This window comes from Acipenser ruthenus, chromosome 26, assembly GCF_902713425.1.
Source record: "Acipenser ruthenus chromosome 26, fAciRut3.2 maternal haplotype, whole genome shotgun sequence".
In the NCBI taxonomy this organism is placed as follows: Eukaryota; Metazoa; Chordata; class Actinopteri; order Acipenseriformes; family Acipenseridae; genus Acipenser; species Acipenser ruthenus.
Window position 1 is genome coordinate 16,481,978 of NC_081214.1, and position 19,758 is coordinate 16,501,735.

General features: G+C 38.3%; 1 protein-coding gene across 6 annotated transcripts in view; it reads left to right on the forward strand.

Moving 5' to 3' along the window:
* The window catches only part of LOC117963340 (NHS-like protein 2), a 94,439-nt gene that overhangs the window by 71,733 nt on the left and 2,948 nt on the right, over window positions 1-19,758 (forward strand). For 5 of the 6 annotated variants that reach the window (XM_034903063.2, XM_034903067.2, XM_034903065.2 and 2 more), the window contains exons 2-7: window positions 8,753-8,905; window positions 11,206-11,342; window positions 12,497-12,692; window positions 14,590-14,721; window positions 16,184-18,442; window positions 19,133-19,256. In XM_034903063.2, the coding sequence (XP_034758954.2) occupies window positions 8,753-8,905; window positions 11,206-11,342; window positions 12,497-12,692; window positions 14,590-14,721; window positions 16,184-18,442; window positions 19,133-19,256 (3,001 nt within the window). The remainder of the gene's footprint in view (window positions 1-8,752; window positions 8,906-11,205; window positions 11,343-12,496; window positions 12,693-14,589; window positions 14,722-16,183; window positions 18,443-19,132; window positions 19,257-19,758) is intronic. The other variant, XM_034903064.2, reaches the window with a different exon arrangement.

Sequence of the window (19,758 nt, forward strand, 5' to 3'; positions counted from 1 at the left end):
ATTACTGTCTCAATTTCCTCCAGGAAAGTGGGGGGTGAAATTCTGCAGCAAAGTCAAGGGTCCTCACTTCTGAAGAGCATTTGGCTCAGTCTGTTACTACTAAAGTAATTCATATAAGGAAACACAAGCCAAAAACCTTAACATTAAAAGGATTGTCTTGCCCATTTTGACTGAAACTGACTACAAAAGGGAGATGCAGATTTTATATATACAGTATACTCCATACATTTCTTAGCTTTTAGAATATATCATTGAGCGCTTTGAAGTTATGAATTAACAAGCATCCATTGACAGTGATATATTACATCTAGCTGTATCTTTTAAATACTGGTAACTCAGGTAAGGCCAACCTTTTGTTGTAGCAATTAACTGTAAACGGAATGCATGTACTGTAATTACAGTAACAGATTGGCTTAGTTTGGTTGCTACTTGGCAACACCAAAAAATCATCTTCATAATTTGGATATGGGTGAATATTTTGATTTCTAATTAAGGTAATCTAGAAACCTTAGCTTGTTGGAGAAAAAAATATTAACTTATTTGTTTCAGTATCTTGTTATGTGGTATTAGATTTGCACTGTAGCGAGTTCTTTCAGTTCCTGTTACTGTTGCTCCAACATTAAGGGTGTGGTAATACATGTTCTGCAACTCATTTACAGTTTTACACTTTCAGATTTTGAACACTTTTGGAAAGACTGTTTTCTCTGTGCACTGCTTTAGATTCATTTTAAGAAACAGCATGTGTTTGGTAATGCCATCTTAAGAGATTTAGTCAGGTGCCTATAGTGGAATATGCTTTCTGTTACAGAACTGGGTATTGTCAGATGTCATTGTATGATATATATGTACTCATTTACCTTAAAGTGCTGCTGTGAAAAGGCAGCTTATGAAAAGAGCTGTGTACCGTGTATTGCAGAACAGAAGATATCCCTGGTAAAAGGATGCCACATTTACAGGATTAGCTTTGTAGTATAAGTGCAACAATATTTCTCTGCTTGTTGCTTGAGGGAACTATTGTGTATGTTATTATCTATACAGGAAAGGTCCTGTTAAAAGACACAACTCAATTGCAGGTGGTGACGATTACAAATGATATTTTATACTGAATTTGCATGTAGTGTATTAGCCAATGTCACAGATTTTTCTTGATTTATTATTTTTTTATACATGCTATTAAAAGGCCTAAAACCCGTGTGTGGTTTTAATATGCTACTGTTAAGCCAATTCATATTTTTTAGCAATGTAAAAGATGTATTTTGACAACACTGTAGTTGCAATTTTAGGTTCAGTGGGTCAAAAAGTAGATGATTTATAAACCTTTATTTATAAACCTTGTTTTTTAAGTATGGCACTCGCTAACCATCAGTGCGGTTTGGGGTTGGGTTAGTGTCAAGGGAAACACATTTCGCTTCAGTAAGAACATCTGCTCTGCTGTGGTTCATCGGTTATTGCTTATTTATTTTCAGTGTACAACAGTCTTGCATAGCATTGCATCATTTGAAGAACAAATGCCCCACCTATTTGCTCTTCTTGTGGAACCAATTCCTCATCAAAATAATGTGCATGAATTTGAATCTATTCAGAGATACAAAGGTATTTAGTAAGCAAGGGTTATGGGATGGGTAAAATAGGCAGCACATTGCCCATGATAGTGCTCCAGTACTTCTTGGAGGGTAGTGTACACTATATGTAGAATATTATATAGGGTCCTGTATGTTGCAAGCTGATGTCCACTGCACAAGAGGTCAGTGCGGCTAACGAGCAGGATAACTAATCTTAGTGTGACATCATTTCCATTTAATACAAACCAATCTGATACAAACAAATTCAGCTGTATTACATTTTACATCTATATCAGGGTCTATATTGTATTCTTTTAGTCAGACAGCCATAACATACCTTTCTCAAGTCAGTGTGTATTTAAAAAATATATCAAAATAAAAAACTCTGGGTCTGCAATATACATTAATGCTATAAATACACATTAGACTAGATCAAGCGTTTGTATGAATTTGTTATTTCCTTAAAATCCCTTTTCCCAGTTAACTGAACTGGGCCCACTGTCATTCTGTAGAATGTGTTTAAGTATAGTGAAAGCTGGCATGTTACGTATATATGACTTTAGAGTGGATCAGGCACATTTTAAAAGCATTTACTGCAGTCTTTAACTCATATTTTTCGAAAAAGGTAAACCCCTGGTAATTTTCCAAAACATTAACATGATTTTTTTTCTCATTTAATAAACTAGGAGTTTAATTAAAGGATGGAGGAAAGGCTTTGAAAAAAGGCCCTACACAGTATCTAGAAAACAATTTGTCCTATTGTGTTGAAACTTGCTAAGGACCTCCTTTTAGTTATCGAGAGTATCATAATCTTTGGGTACATGGAAACTGGATGTCTGTCTTCCTCCAAAAAAAAGTCCAGCCAGTGTTTGTGAGAATAGTATTTACAGTAGTTGTATTTATTTGTTTCAAAAGTATAAGACACCACCCCTGTTATATAGTTACCAAGATATTCAACACTGATGCAGTCAAACCATTTTCTTCACCCTTCAGAGCAGCCCTTGAAATTATTATTCCCGTGCGCATGAGCTGCATTAATAGGATTTGTTATTAGAGTGTTTGAGTGCTACTTAATTAAGTACTAAAGCTGACATAAAGTCAGCTTTGGAGAATGTATCAGTCTGCTAATGGATAGGATTGCATTTGCTTAATTGAGTGTGTAACCCTGTGACTGGACGGAGGCATTCGGGGTTCACTGACTAACAGTTAGTCAGGCAAGATTTGTCGGGTGAGGCTACGCGACAGGGACTAAGGCTAACTGTGGTTTTGTCAAAGCAAAATAAAGCGTTACATGTAATGAAACACATCGTTTGAAAACAAGTTTAGTCCATCATGATGTAAACAATTTAGTTATAAATCTAAGCTGCGTGTAAACCAAGCCATTGTGTTGCTTGAATTGCAAAAGATATGTACCACAAACACAGCAGATGAGCAAAAAACACAAAAATGCAAGGTGTGCATTGAGACAGCCACTGAACCATAAAGTTTATCAACTTAAATAAAAGCATAAACCACCAAAAATGAGGGACTTTATTCACTAACCAATACAAAACAACCATTTCACTGCTCTAGCTGTATAATATGACGTGCAGCTGTATATAAAATACCTTTTTTGTATTTTGTGATTGTGGTTTCTTCAGAGAATTATAACCGCTGAATTGCCTCACTTTACTGAATCAACAGCTTTAAGCGATCAAAGTGAATTGACACAAACGTGATCACATCGCGGTATTCACTGTATTAGGTTATGGGGAGAACATTGTAAAACTATTTTCTAGCTGAATAAATGTGTAACATATACTAAGTGGCTACAGGTAACTCCCATCCCTGGATGTGAAACTGGCTTGGACATTTCACAGTGTTACGATTTGGTGTTGTGTAAAACTTGTGTAACGTCCGTCTGAGTATATTATGCAATACATGAGCCTTTAACCCGTTTGTATCAAACTTTCTTTTTTTCATTTTAAAGCAGGATATATGTTACTACTTTAGGTTAAAGGAGCTTTCATTGTTCTCTGCCTTATTTCACAGGAAATATTTTACACTTGAACTCCCTGGGTCATTTCACCTCGGCAGTGTCTTCTGGGTCATAGCATGCAACTGGCTGAAAGCATGGCAGTCAATAGGGGAAGCAGCTGCTTGGTTATTGATAGGAACAAAGCCATAGATATCATGTTTTAGAAATACATCCATGTTTACAATAGCATGTGTTTCTTTCAAAGCTGGACATTTGAAACATATGTAACAAATGGAAATGCTCTATAGATACGATTTATCACTGATAGTGTAACTAATCATGAGATGAACAGCATGCGTGCGATTTTGAAAGGACTTTTTCATTATGAAATGCATTCAGCTCAACCATTATAAAAGTTTCTTGTAAAAGTATTGTGAAGCCCAGAAAAGTACCTTTTATAGTACAGTTATAATACATTTTGAGTAAACTTTTATCAGGGAATAACAGATTTGTTTTTGCACCTTTTACTTCTTTTCCTAAGATTGTTGTTGATTAGCATAGGAGGCTGTCATGTAACTTGGTAAAACTGTAAAAAATGACAATACTCATGGTTTGGCTAATGCCAGGATTTCACTTCGTTTGTCGAGAGTGACCTCATCCTTAGGTGTGCGTGCTACTCACAAAGTTCACACACAGTTTTGTTTTTTTAAGACCGCATCATACAATGAAAGGAAGCAATGTTCAATACCTAAACTGAATTGCAAGTAACTATATGAAATTAAAAGTTAGAACAAATGACTGCAATATTTAGATTGGTCTTAGTGACGCCGTGATTCGGACTATAGTCTAACTACACTTTAACCACACTCACTGTGGACATGGTACCATTGTAATGTATTATCAGTATACCAATTCATCACAAACTGACAATGAAAATGTGTCATGAAACTAGCAAATGCAACTGATTCGTCACATACACATGACCTCTCATTAGACTTAAAGTAAGGGTTACAGATATGCATTCTGGGATATGGGATAATCAGAGGTCTTGACCAGGACTACAATCCCACAATTCACTGCAGAGATAATACATTTCTAAGGAAACAAGCAAAGTGATAATTGCAGGTACTATATGAGTGTTTTCATGATTTCCATTACACGAGAGTAGATGTTAAAACTTCATGCTGATTTGAACTCGGCTCTCGCCAAGATATGCACCAACTAAGACATAGCTTTACAGTAAACTAATGTGATCCATCTGTGTCTCCATCCATTTGCGTTTCCTTCCATATGATGATGTAGATATCCTTCTGTCAGGTGTTGATGGCTGAAGTGTAATGCTGGCTCCAGGGATCAGGTTAAGTAAATATTTTAATGGATTGGTTCTCAATAATTTTGTAAACAAGGGAATGCTTTGTTTTGTGTTGAGCAATTAACATGTTTATTCCATTGCATTAATACCCAACAGCTTCTATTTTTTGAGTAATTCCCTTTTAAGATGTTTTGAGTATTGGCACACCTCTAATAAACCACCCTGTCAGGAAGTCAATTAGTTAAATGTACTATTTACTGACTCCCCACCAAAGAGTCAAAACAACAACCACCAGGGTGGGGTATGTGTTGGAAAACCAGCTTTTTAATAACAGCAACAACTTTAAGTTATAAACACACCACAACATCTCAAGGCATGTTCACTTCCCCTTTTTAAAAGGAGGACACCCTGAACTCTTGAGCAAGCATTGTGATAATCAGGACGCTGAGTGTTGCAATTGTTAGGATAGAAGACCTTCAGGAAGAAGACAATGGGTGCAGATGCTTGACACTCCTGCTGCCACTCATCTGATTTGTACAGAGCTTGTGCTTCAGAATGGCTGTTGTTCACACACTCTTCCACATTTGTATATTCAGATCTCACTAAAGTATTGCTTTTCTAATTCAGGGCTGCTGTGGTATCTAAACCCTTGTTTTCACATTGGGATTTGTTTGACAAAAAACATTTCTCAAGATACATAATCTGTGACCCAAACACACGACACAATATTTTGCCAAATGACATCTAGAGTGGAGCTGCAGCATGAAGCTCTTGTTTCTAAATAGGCGCTGGAGGTTGCACACCCCTGCTTAATTTGTGTGCATGCTTTAGTTTTGAATCAAATCAAATTTTAAAAGGTTTGATCTGGGTTCTTTTTTAAATGACTGATGATGTACAGCTTGTTTTATACAAACCCTTGGTTGCCAGCTGCTGAGAATGAGTATTTGTGTTGGCATTTAGAGGGGAGGGTCCCTGCCCAGACTTATCATTGCCTATTTTTGGGCACACCCTTGCAACACACTTGGTCTTGTGGTTTTGGGTGAGACAATATGTTTACATAGATTAAACCTATAGATTAATACAGATCTATTGGATTCTATAGAAAGAACAGATATTCCCAAATATGTCTACTGACATTCTACAGATTTCTGTAGAATATTATAGACACTGCTGCAGATTACTAAAGAATAAAAGACATTTCTGTAAAACAAAACATTCCTGAGCATTTCCACAGCATGTTTCAAATCTATTGACTCACCCATAAGAATGACAAAATTCCTTTGGAACGTTATTGATGTTTTAGAGAAACTTGTTTTAAAGGGGTACCCTAAAGAGACTTCATACCATCAGGGGATTTCATTGCTCAGCTGTTTAGTATTCTATAACGCGTATTCTCTATCATTCGCCTCATTGTTTCCTGCTTAGATCAAGATTTACTATGATATCCTCTGTTCCAGAGAAAATGTGCCTTGAAACTCTCTGTACAAAATCACAGTTTAGAGGGACACAAATTACAGATGCACATCCCGAGTGGTAGTTTTTCAAACTTCAATGATCTGAGCAGAAAAAGCAATAGAGAATGCCTAAGGACACGCAGCTAATACTTTTTAAAATGTAGATTATTATTTATTTCTTAGCAGACAGGGTATCTCTTTAAATTGCATTTTTCTTTGAAGAGTCTTATACCCATTGCAGTCTGACTACCAAATACATTAAGACATAATGCACTGCTGTGGTGTCTGGGAGCACAGTGCTGTTCCTTACAGTCACACCTCTCTGTATAAAGAGATTTGAGACTTTGCTGTAGCTGCAGTGACATCAGAGCAGGAAAGAGACCCGGAGGTGTTTGATAGCTCAGAGTGGACTCGCTGCTGCCACCCGCTGTAAGGCCTTGATGACTGCAAGTGTTATATCTTGATAAGAGCACAACAGCCTTCTCCTAGTGGCAGATACTATTTCTTGATTTTTAGTTATCTAAATGATCAGAAAAAAGTCTAAATAATCAAACATAAGTTAAAATAAAATCTATAGTTTTTTGTGTTTTTAATAATAGGGATGATTCCAAAGACTAAATTACTCATTTTTTCAAAGGTCAAAACTAGAAATAATCACAGGTATTAAATTCAAAGGAGTTTAGGTTATTTGAGAGGTTGTTTTTGTCATGTACACTTTGGAGTAAGCTTTTAAAATCAGACCCAATATTTGTTGTGGTGCACGCTTGCCTTAAAAAAACAAAACAACACAAATTCATTTTTTGGTCGTTGGAACTGTGGCACCTTTTTAAAAAGGAAAATATTTACACTAAATGAATGGTAAGTAAAATGAACTGCTGTGATATGTATAATATTGTCTTTTTGTTAGTGCTAACATGGCTTGGCTTAATGCAACTTTTACTATTTTCAAGCTATTATGTTAGCCTATAAGACTCCTAAAAAGTTGCCGAATTCAAGTTAAATTGTATAGTTAACTTAAAATCTCCAACTGTTTAAAAGCTGAAAATAATTAAAAAGGTCTAATTAAGCTAATGAATAGTTTTAATTAAGGGTTCAATGAAGTAATTGGAATGCAAACCAGCAGACACGGGGGGGTCCCCCAGGACCAGGATTGGGAAACCCTGCACTAATGAAGTTTTTCCACATACTGTGGCTATGGGCCATTATATCACAGTTCTTACACATGATTGCCTGGGCTGTTAAAGGCTATGTATTGGAGACTGTATAGGAAATGTGTGGATGCAGATAATATCTAAGTATTGAAGTATAAAAAAAAACATTTAGCGCTGGCTCCTTTTTTTTTTTTTTTTTACATACAAGAGCATAAATCAAAGACTATTGTGACAGGACAGAAGCCCTACTGCTGTAAATAGTGTGTGTGTGTGTGTGTGTGTGGGAATGTAAGGTTGGCAGGGATGGGGTTAAATCTATCCCTGCCAGCAATCACAGGTGTAGCCATTCCTCAATTAGGTAATGGGTGCTAATTGGGGAGTTGCCACATGTATAAAAGGAAGGAGGAAGCCTCCTTCTGGGTGTGTATGTGAAAGAGTGTGGGCGTGGGCGTGGGCCCGGGCCCAGCCTTACATTAGGGTTTGTGGTCAGTATTGGTTTGTTTGTTTACTAAACAAATGTGCGCAACAGCATTTTAACAGCAGCTTTCTGTCTCTGGGTCTCTTTCCTGCTGGTAACAGCTTGGGCTGTGACGCTATCCGGTCACAACCAGAAAAGGCATTTTTGTGTGGTCCTATACATGTATACAGTACTTTAAAAACATCTCTTCAAAGTATAATAAAGCAGTGTTTCTCAACCCTGTTCCTGGGGACCCCCTGTATCTGCTGGTTTTCATTCCTACTGAGCTCTCAATTACTTAACGAGACCCTTAATTGAACTGATAAAATTTGCTTAATTAGACCTTTTTAATTGTTTTCAGCTCTTAAAAGTTGCAGATTTCAAGTTAGCTATAACATGTTATAAGTGATTTGTACTCTGCACATGTCTAACAGCTGAAAACAATTAAAAAGGTCTAATTAAGCAAATTATCAGTTCAATTAAGGGTTTAGTTAAGTAATTGAGAGCTCAGTTGGAATGAAAACCAGCAGACACAGTGGGCCCCCAGGACCAGGGTTGGGAATCACTGTAATAAAGGATCATGAAGGCATAGCACTGGTAAGCATCGTAAAGAGGCATGGTAAATCATATTGCACTATTGTAAACTATGACAAATACATAGTATAAAAAAGCATGGGTCAACTGCAAAATTACCATACATATTTTCTGTGGGAAATTTTTACAAAACACTAATTAACTGGGCCCATACATCTGTCATGTATGTACAATGCAGCACGCAGTCCACTCATTTACATTTTCTACCTACTGCATGCCTTTGCATCATACATCCTATACATATTGAAATTCCATTTCTCTACAGCTGCCACTAGCTTGGACTCGGAGAACAAGAGAACGGCCCACTTCAAATCGTCATGGCAACAGCATGTAAATGTGTTCAGCTCCTCGAGTAGGCCAGCGTGTGTGGAAGAGCTGCATCAGGAAGCCCAGCTCAATCTCCAGAGCTTGCTGCAAGGTAGGAGGATGCCTTTCGGTTTGTTTTTTTCTAGCTCTTTAGTTAGCGGCTGTAATGTAAAGGGGGCTAGGACAGAACCCCCACCTCTTGAGAGGAGATTTTTGGTTTGAGTAACCTGCTTAAGGAAAGGACAGGTGGCTTAACTGTCTTAACATAATGTGCTGGTGGGCCCAACTGCCCCCGCTCCATTTGAAAGATGTGAACTCTGGCTTACCGAACAAGTAGGGTGTAAGTGGGCGTTTTTGTGGGAGGTGGTTGACCTTTCCTTGACATCTGGGTTTACTGTTGCCTGTGGGGTACTTATCCCACAGATTATTTATAAGCAATAAGGTCACTCATTTTATAGTTCAGTTCACAGCTATTCACAAGAGAAAGGGAAGTATGTTACAGTATGTATATATAGGCCATAGCTGTATGTTTATACTCTGTGTGTGTGTGTGTGTGTGTGTGTGTGTGTGTGTGTGTGTGTGTGTATACACACACACACACACACACACACACAGTATAAACATACAGCTATGGCCAAAAGTCGTGCATCACCTAGAATTGTAAGATTGAGACATATATGTATACTGTTTACTTTCCACAGTTTAAATGAGTTTCTTTAAAAAAAAAACTAATGCAGATGCATCAATCTTAGTTCCCACAATTAGAGAATTGTGGTAGGGAGGGCTGACCTATTTGGAGAACCCTTCTTGTTTGTGTGAGTTTATTAATGAAAAGAATTTGGGACATCATTGCGCATGAGTGAATCTTCACAAGGCAGAGAAGTGTCAGTTGCTCCTTCAGTGCTGAGATTGTATCTCATTAGTGCCACACTGCTAAAACAGGGTGTCCTAATGAGATAATCTGTACAAGTTAAAGAATGAATGCTATTACTGCGTGGATAGCTTGTGGGTGCAGTCTTATCCAGACTTTATTAAGTTTTCCTGCCAAAACACTGTAATTCTATTCAGGTATTTAGGTATTAGGACCCAAAGCCTTACACTAGCATGAAATGTTCTGCACAATAGGTAGGGTCCTTTACTTGCTAATAAATATGAAGAGAAAAGTGCTACCTTCAAACATTTAGGTGCTGTGCCAGTGACAGGATACACATGGCTTACCTGAATCCAAACAAAAAGGTTGACCATAAAACAAGGGACCTTAAAGTGTTACAAAACCCCCTGTGGGGCCAGAAAGACACATTACTTTCCCTTTGCTGTGTCCAGTGTTACTGCAACAAACTCAACATATTCCTGCTTGTTTTGCTATTTTTATGTTTACACACCATAGGTAAATCAGCTAGGGAACTACCTTTTTCAACTTTTACTCAGGAACGTTGGCCAGGAGAAAGACTATTTTTCATCTGAACATTGCAGTGTATCCAGTTCATGCTCCCTCCTGCAACAATGCTGGTGCTCTGCTTGAAATGTAGATACAGAAAACCCCCATTGTTACAAGAGGGACAGAGATCTGACTAGAGATCCTTAGAAGATAATGTTTTTTTTTCTGCTGGCAAACACTCCCAAGTTAATATTGAGAAATGTATTGCCCAGTTTATTTATTACCCATGATGTGTGATTTAAAAATGTCAAGATATGTTGCCAATATGTTTAAAACTATAACGTTGCGATATGGGTCACAGCAAAAGTAATGTACTGTAATGTGTTTCTTGTAAACTTTGCAGGGTGTTCTGCAACACTTTAAATGCAACGTACATGGATTTCGTCACCATGAATTTTTAAAACAACCATGGCTTCTGTTTGGCACCCAACAAATGGCTATAAACAACTTTTGTCGAACTTGAAAGATCAACTCGGACCATTTTATTTTCAGAAGACTTATTTTTTACATAACTGCCTTTTGCAGGTTATGGTATATATGTGTTGCTCAGCATCCTTGTCACAAAACCAATCACGAGTCAGACACGCCTTTATTAGAAAAAAAAAAAAAATCATGAGCAATGGGTTCTTTTTTCCAAGCTGATTTAAAATATAGGTCTTCTGAAGTGACCTGGAGATTTATAGGGTTTTTGTTTACTCAAGTGGTGTGCTATTATTTCCTTCCTCCCAGCATCACTAGGCAACCAGCCATTAGGACTTTGGCATCCATATTTTCCCGAGCACAAGTTAATGTCTGAAACTGTCCGCGTAAAGGAAGCCCATGAAAGGGGAGGGAGCTTCTCAGTAAGAAGTGAAATGTTAATCTCACTAGCGTTTACATGGCCCAGGGGTGACAAAGTTAGTCTTCACAGAGGGAAATTGTGCAACAAGAATGCTGCTTCTTTTTAGTGTGTGAATCTCTTTTGTGTTTCCTAGATGATTATGAAGAGCAGCATTCGGACTGTAGAGTAGCAGGGCAGACTTTCCGCTGCAGCTCCTCTCTCCACTCAGGGGCCACTCCGGACCTTGTACACAGGCAGACCGCCAGCAAGAGGACCGACTTCGTCTTTCTGGTAAGTCAAGCCCAAAGAACAAGCCTCTCTCCTGAAACATTGAAGCATTTGCAAAAGTTCTTGGGGCTTCACAACTTGGGCATTTTCACATTGCTGCCGCTTGAGCAGCTTTTTAGTATGTTTTAATTAACAAGAACTTGTAGACAGATTGAGACAAGGACTGAGAAAGCTATTCGTTTGTTGGCTGACATCTGTGCACTTTATTGAGCTGAATGAATTACTCTGCACAGTGGGAGGCTTTTTTGGCCAAGGTCAAGGACTTGCTGTTAACAAAGCTTCTTGAAAAATAAACGTAGGGCTACACTGGCTTCCAGCGAATTCTTACAGGTAATTATTGATGAAAGAATGCAGTGAATGGTGCATAGAATGCTCCAGATTACCAAAGCAGTGAGTGTCCAGCATTCCTATAGTAATTGTCGTCTTCATGAACTTTTTCCAATAGTATGTGTTCACTGCTTTTTGTTGAAAAGTTTTCCATTTGTTATATCTATTAAATACACCCTTTTACTGACTGTAGCTGTTAAAGTACATATATTAGCTAAATATATCATTCAATAGTGTATGTATTTCCATCACTTCGTAGATATATGTTCGTATATGAAAGAGGCACACATGATGTTATCTGCAAGAAGCATTCGATTAATATTCTTCTGCAACAGCTTCAAATAAATTGCCATTAAAAAAAATCGAATTCACATTTACTGTAATGGTGTGTGCATTTTTCATATAGGAAAACCTGAGACCTGTGACAATATATATTAGGTAAGACTTATATTCTTAGCACATGTAATTTAAGGCTTTTTATACCCGCAAACTACACAGACATGAAATGCAAGCAAAGGGACGTAAGAGGACACAACTTTATTTTCACTCTTTTCACTTTCATACAGACGGATCCTTATACCTAAAACTTGTAAACCATTGTAACTTATTCTTTCCACAGTGTTATTACATTTAGGACTGATGATAAGGAAGCAGTAGATCTGGGAGAAACACAAGTCAATTTAACATATACAGGGATGTAGTGAAGGCATGAGCAGGTTAAGTCCGTGCAATTCAGGGTTTGGCGTTCAAGACATATGAGATGTTGTCAGGGGTTAAAATGATGTGACAGATGCAGCATTATTATGGATTCTGTCTTTTTCCATTGGCAGCCAGCGACGAAACAGGTGTGTGAGGATGAGACGACAACTGTAGGTATCCGACTACAAGACCCACCTCTGAACTTACCTAACAGTCCGGAAAAAAATACCAGCTGGAATAAAGCATTCCTGCTGCCAACGCCAGAGAAAACGAGGTGGCGCCTGGGGCGATCGGTTCAGGCTCATGTTATCCCTATCAATGTTTCTGGTAAGTGTGATTTTTAAGCGTTTACCAATATATTTTATAGGGGAAAAAAAAATGATTATATAAATGCTGTATAACTGGGTATATTGAGGACAAGCAGGGATAATGGCAAGACATTTGTAAAGCAGGGAAAAACTGGCAATATTTCTATTGAAATTGAATTGCAGTAATATTGGTATGAGAACAGCATATTTAAAAATATATATAATTTAGGCCTATATTTCAATTATGTACATGTAGTGTTACATTTACATTTTGAGTAGGCAACATTGTGGGGGATAAATTGGTAATACAATAAAACACTGGTGCCTTTTAAAATACTATAGTATTCTATATTTGTGGTCAAAATACAATAGTTGACTAATATACAGGGAAAGTGTATGATGCATAGGACACTAGCCTGATAGTATTACCAATTAACTGATCAACAGGTATGGTTACTATGGAAACAAATGGACCAAGAGATGGGGGAGTCTGCACAGCATTCAGCTTTTTTGAATGAAACGGTGCATACAGTGAGTTTTCAAGGTTTCCCAGCAAACCCTGTAATAGTATTGCATTGTGCAGTACTTCACAGAAACAGACAGCTATTGTGTAGGGAAAAGGCAAGACTGAATTACACGATTTAGATACTGCTTGCTTCAACACCACTGGATGGGATATCTGTAAATTGCTGAACTTTAATCAAAATGTATGCATTTGTTTTCATGTCAATATGTACATTTGTATATTTATTGTGTGACAAGCCACTAATATTTAAACATTTGAGTCTAATTGAATGATCTCCATAATGTCAAATCGCCTGTGTCTTTATAATTCTAACGCCTGATTCATTTGCACCCATGAGGTTAACACTATATACAATACATACTGTAAGCCTGTATACGCAGTATTGACAGAGTGATCATTTGTTTCATCTTAAATTAGCTGCCACATGCAATAACTGCCATTTTGTAATTTATATTTCTAACCAAAAAGATCATCACTCATCTAATCAACGTATTAATTATGAACAAATGTGCCCATTTCTATTGTCGGTATTTAACAGGTAGTGGGGCTGTGAGGTCTATTTTGTATGTTTTTCGAAGGGTTCGGTGTCTGCCTCTAATCACGTTGAGTGGATTTCACGCACACTCTTTGCTGTGTCATGCCACCGCCAAACATTAAAAGTAATTCAATCTAAATAAAAACAGAACAGCTGATAGTAACATATTGAATCAGTTTCTGAAGATTCTGTTGTGGTTGAATACGTGTAGTTACTGCTAATACTGTAGGACCTGACTTGTAATAATAATCTAAACATCAATCTTACCCTCCTGGTGTATTAACATTGCTTTAATAAGGATGATAAGGATCCGTCGAAATGTTATCCCTATGATAAGGAAACCATTCCGATCAGTTCTGAATTGAATTTGTAAGCATTCAACATTTTGAAATCTGGTATGCCCATTCTCATTTATGATCAGTTAGGAAGCTTAATTTGCACATTTTATTGCTGGTCATGTTATTTGTCATGGGTTTTATTAACTGAATGCACATTGTGTTCCATATTATCACTAATTTAGTATGGAAAGTGTTTTGGGATTTCTAAAGTGCACCCAGGTGAAACCAAATAAAGTGGAAGAACCGCTCTTCAAGCGTGTTTTGTTCAAGTACCTCCCATAAGCTTTTTAGTGATGCCATTGCTCTCAATACTTAATTTTCATCTACAACAAATTACAGTGCTAAATAATCATTATCAGCGCAAACACTAACTTTAAAGTCCTACCTGAAGACTCATTGCCGCTGTTTCTGCCTTTCCTTTACCCTCCCGCTTTGCCGACATCCATACTTCCCTTTAGAACTTAAGGAGTTGTAGTCTCTGTTTTCAGATTGGGAAATCTTTCTATTTCAACTTCAGGACAGACCCTTGATAAACATGCCAGTTTGCACCACTCCCTTTTTAACGCTGAGACAGCAGTGAACCCAAAGTCGACCCTCAGAAGGAGAAGAACCATAATTGGCATTCCTGAGCTCTCTCTGGAGGACCAAGGTGACACAGTAGGACAAAACCTAGATCCTTCATAGCTTGTGGGAAGAGTGCTCCGAAGCTACTTGATTAGGACAGCGCTTAAACCTTGACAAGTCACTATCAACAGGGTGATTCATAATTCATGCAACATTGTTGTTTTACATTATTTTCAATTCTACTTAAATGTTGGCATTATTGAACAACCCTTTGGTGGCCAAAGAATGCAAATCATCTTCCACTTACCCTCCAGTTATTACAATGCTCCAACAATGCTGAGTCACGCTGTATATTTCTGTAGTTAAAATGTAGTGTCAGAACACCCTTGAAAATGGGACGTAAGCTCAATGGAACAATGTTTGAATAGCTCTTAATCTCCTGATGACTTTTTACTTATAACTGAAACTTGTAACTGCTCATAGAGGTCTGGATTTGCAGCAATTGTACCTGATATACGGTCCTAGATTGCACGGGTCTCTTGTCTGAGCCCACTGCCAGTCCTTAAACTTGCAAGATAGTACAGAAATGCAGAGTTTCTGCTTTTAAAACACTACGAACATTCCAAAAACCACACTGAATTTCCCAGCCAGAATCTTACCAGTGTCGACAGGACCAGCTCCTGACAGCATCACTCGAGTCATTATCACATCAATCACATTTATGAGCTATACAACTTATTTCCACCCCACTTAATATCGCGTTTGTTTACGTGGAAGTAATATTTGGACAGATACAGCTTACTGAAAACCTCCATGCGTATGTTTTCCAGTTTTATTAGATGATTATGGACATCACAAAGGGCTCCATTTTGAAGAAATTAACACATTTTCAAAGAGTGTAAAATAAATGTTGACTGTATAAAACTAGAAAGCTGCAGCACTGTAACACAGATATTTCTTCTCAGTGTTTGCATTGTTCATACACCGCATGGTTTGTTTGAAAATCCATGTTGTATAATGTTTGCTAATATTGATTAAACACCTTCATTCAAGTTGAGCAGTCATTATCTATAACTATAGAATTGTGAAACTCTTGCTGTGTTTAATTTGAAACAGCCAAATACTGTACGACAAAACAAATTAGTAATGACAGGCACGTTATTTAAACAGTTGTAGCAACATGTGGGGACGTATAACGCTGTATGTTTTGGAGCCCTGCTACTTACTCTTTAAACATAACTACTGCCATGGTAAACTAAGCAGGAATGACTGCACCAAAGAAAGCTTTAAGGTTGTTCTGCAGCCATTGGTGCCATTCAAGTGTTAACTAAAAGCAGTTGAAATCTGATTTAAAAAAAAAAACTCTGTATATAAATTAATTAGATTTTAAATTGGTGCTAAATTGTAGTTATTAAAATACATCCACAATCTAATTTGTCACACTGTCTAAAGCATAATATACAGCATTATGTGGAATTCGGCAAAACATGGTCAGGGAAACTGTCTTCTAGTCAAAGTTAACATGATCATTTTTTTACATCTTCCAGGTGATGGTCATTTAGATGATGAACAATCTGCCAGTATCAACCTTACTCATGGGTCCTACTCTCCAGAAGGTACAAGTGGCAGACATTCTGCAGCTGCTGTAGATTCAACTAATCACTTTTCAGTATTAAGAAAGACTTATAGTGATCTGGACCAAATCTTGTCTCAGTCTCCTGGTAATTCAAGCAGGATGGATCACACTGCCATGATGTGTGCCAGTCCTTCATGGAATGGACCAAAGGATTCTACATTCTCTCCCTCCTGGAATAACTCCTTTAGTTACATTTTGCCAGCAAGTCCGGTAGCAAGGCAGCCTTGCCAGTCTGAGAGCTTTCTCAAATGCACTTCCCAAGGCAACTCAGAACTTTCAATGAGTTCAGGATCATATTCAAATTCCTTCACATCTGCTTCTGTGGAACCAACAGTGAGAACTCACAATGTGAGCAGAAAAAATGAAATAGAAGCAACAACTGTAAGCCCAGGTCATGGGACGCAAACTCAGGCAGATGGGTTCAAGTTTCGGGAAAGATCTTTATCAACCCCTACAGATTCAGGCTCTTTTTGTTCAGCAGAAAACATCTACTTTGACCACAGGAAGGAGAGTGACAATTACGCCTTGCACTATCCCAGCGCAAGCTCGGAGGACAGTGCAAGCGCCGACAATGTATCCATTACAGCCAGCCAAAATGGTCGCCCAAGGCAAAGGTCAAGGAGTATTTCACTCAAAAAGCCAAAGAAAAAGCCTGCCCCACCTGTGCGGAACATCTCCTTGAAGAAAGATGGAGTGCAGAAAGCAGAGGTCATTGCCTTGACCAGAAGTGAGCGGCCAAAGAGCCTTTTCATTCCCAGAAACCAGAATATCATACAGAACTCATTCCTGTCAGGACCTGGTAACATCAATTCCAAGGTACATGGAGATGAAAGAGGACTGCAGATCTTGATAACAGAAACACCGTCCATAGGAAGAGAGGGTGATACGCATTACCCTAACCACTGGTACCTGAATGACTGGAAGTCTAATGATCCATATAGGTCACTGTCCAACTCCAGCACTGCCACAGGTACAACTGTAATTGAGTGCATGAAAGTATGTGGCAGCTCTGATTCCCTCACTTCTCTGACCACCTCTCGAGCTACCTCCCCTTCCCAGCTATCTGTGGAAGCTGAATCCAAAATCTCTCCTTTGAAGCCTCCAGGTTTCATGTCCCCCTCAAGTGGATATTCTAGCCAATCTGAAACTCCAACCCCAACCATTCCGACATCGTTGATCACTGGCCCTTCCCCACAAGGCTGTAGGATGAGGCCCAAGGTCCCTATAAGGAAATCCTCACTTCCAGCTGTTTCTCCAAGAGAGAAGAGCCCTCGTTCAAGGCTGTCCTTTGAGCTGCCAATTGCACCACCCTCTCACTTGGATCTCTCAGGGATTACAGTGTCCAACAAAGGCAAACCCAAAGCTAGCAGACGCCATTCAGATTCCTTCACAAATGGTAAACCTGTACAGAAGCTTAGTCCCAACCAAGCAGCCATGCCCATAGTGACCCAGTCAGATCTGAGGTCTATTCGTCTACGTTCAGTCAGCAAGTCTGAACCAGAAGATAATGCGGATGGTTCTTCTGATATCATAGAAGAGAAACAAAGCAGCAAGACATTTGTAACACCACAGAAGAAAGTCAAGCCACCTGTCGCAGAGAAGCCACCTCTGCCAAAAAGGCCTGGGAATCTGATGCTAAAATTTGCCTCAGCCTTCCATCTTGCTTTGGAATCACCACTTCTGTCTCCAAAAGAGAAAGGGTCACCTGCAGACAATACTTACACAGTAGTAGAAAAGCCCCAAGCAATGGAAAGTCCAAGCAGTGTTCACGTGTCTCCTCCACAGCAGATAACCAATCTTGATAGAGTTATGGACTCTGTAAAACGTCTGTCTCAGGGCAGTCAAGAGGGGGATGACAAGAGTAAAACCCTGCCTAACAGAAAAACTGTCCAAAGTCTGGCTGATACGGAGAAGAAGAGAAGCAAGATACCTCCTCCAGTTCCCAAAAAGCCCAATATATTACTCTTGCCAACCAATTCAGTTAACGTCAATGGGGCAACAGACAGGCCTGTTATCACTTTGAATACCAGTCACTCAAGCAGCACGGGATCACCAATGGCTGAAGTTATTCCTAGACACGCAGAAAACCAGGTCAAAGTCATTGCACTTAGCATCACAGAAAGCAACCAAGATCCGGATGTTGAAACTTCCCTTGTTGGTACTCCTACAGGTCAGTACACAATATAATGTTTTACACTTTCCCCACAAGAAACTCATTACAAATATAAATGTATGCTAATTCATGGCTAAAAAAACACATTTATTTTAGAACTGATGGACTTATTTTGAGCACTCAGATTATTATATTAAATATCTTTACTTCAGCAGAACCACAGTATGTTTTTATGGTATTGTAAAGTTATTGTATTTCTTGCTCTTATTGTATTACTTGGATTGTAACGCTTGAAATGTTTTTGCTTACGATTGTAAGTCGCCCTGGATAAGGGCGTCTGCTAAGAAATAAATAATAATAATAATAATATGGTAATCAGAATTCTTTGCAACATAAGAAGATCAGGTAAGGAAAATACAGATGTGGGATTTTTGTGGGATTGTGTTCTTTGTTTATACACCTGTATGATAGTTCACGTTATGGGATGTGCTGCAGGTTAGCATTAGCTCATTGCTGTGTTCTGTGTTTTTACCTATTTTTATTGGATAAGGATGTCCATTAGGAGACTGATATAACAAAACACTGTACAGTACTATATGGTGATTACAGTGTGATTGTGCTCATCCTTTCGGTGACTTGAAATGGGTTACCCAGGTCCTTGGATCTGATTCAAAGAAATCACATAGCTCAACTAACCCTCTAACCATATCTTCCAACACAGTATATATTTTTTCCTTACTTCCATAGACAGGAGTATTGAAGACATCAGCCCTGATAAAACTCCATTAAGCATTACTGAGGAAGATGATGATGTGTTTGTTCAAACAACAACACCCCATACTACTGAAGACCTTTTCACTCTCATTCACAGGTAGTGGCACTTTGTGATTAGCAAGACATATTTACTAAGCTTAGAAAAAAAACCTTTGCTTTTGTCAGAGAGCAAATATCTGTAATATGAATTGTCCTTCAATGTTGTTCTCAGATAAATGCTTATAAATGCATAAAATATGTTTGGCATTACCTGTAGAAATGCTTATAACAAGCAGACCAACTGTATATAATGTAAGAACATCAAATCATAAGAAAATGTATAAATGAGAGGAGGCCACTCGGTCCATCTATGCTCGTCCGGTTCCTAGTAGCCGATTGATCTCAAAACTTTGTCAAGTTGGATTCAAGTAATTCTACCTCAACAACATTCGATAACCCATTCTATACCCTCACAACTCTCTGTGTGAAGAAGTGTCTCCTTCACTCTGCGTATCACCACTTTATTTCCAACTGTGTTTGCTGGACTTTCTGTCTCTCTCGCTCTCTCGGGCCACAATTTACTTTTGGTGACCAGAATATGGGTCTTTTTAATGTCACTG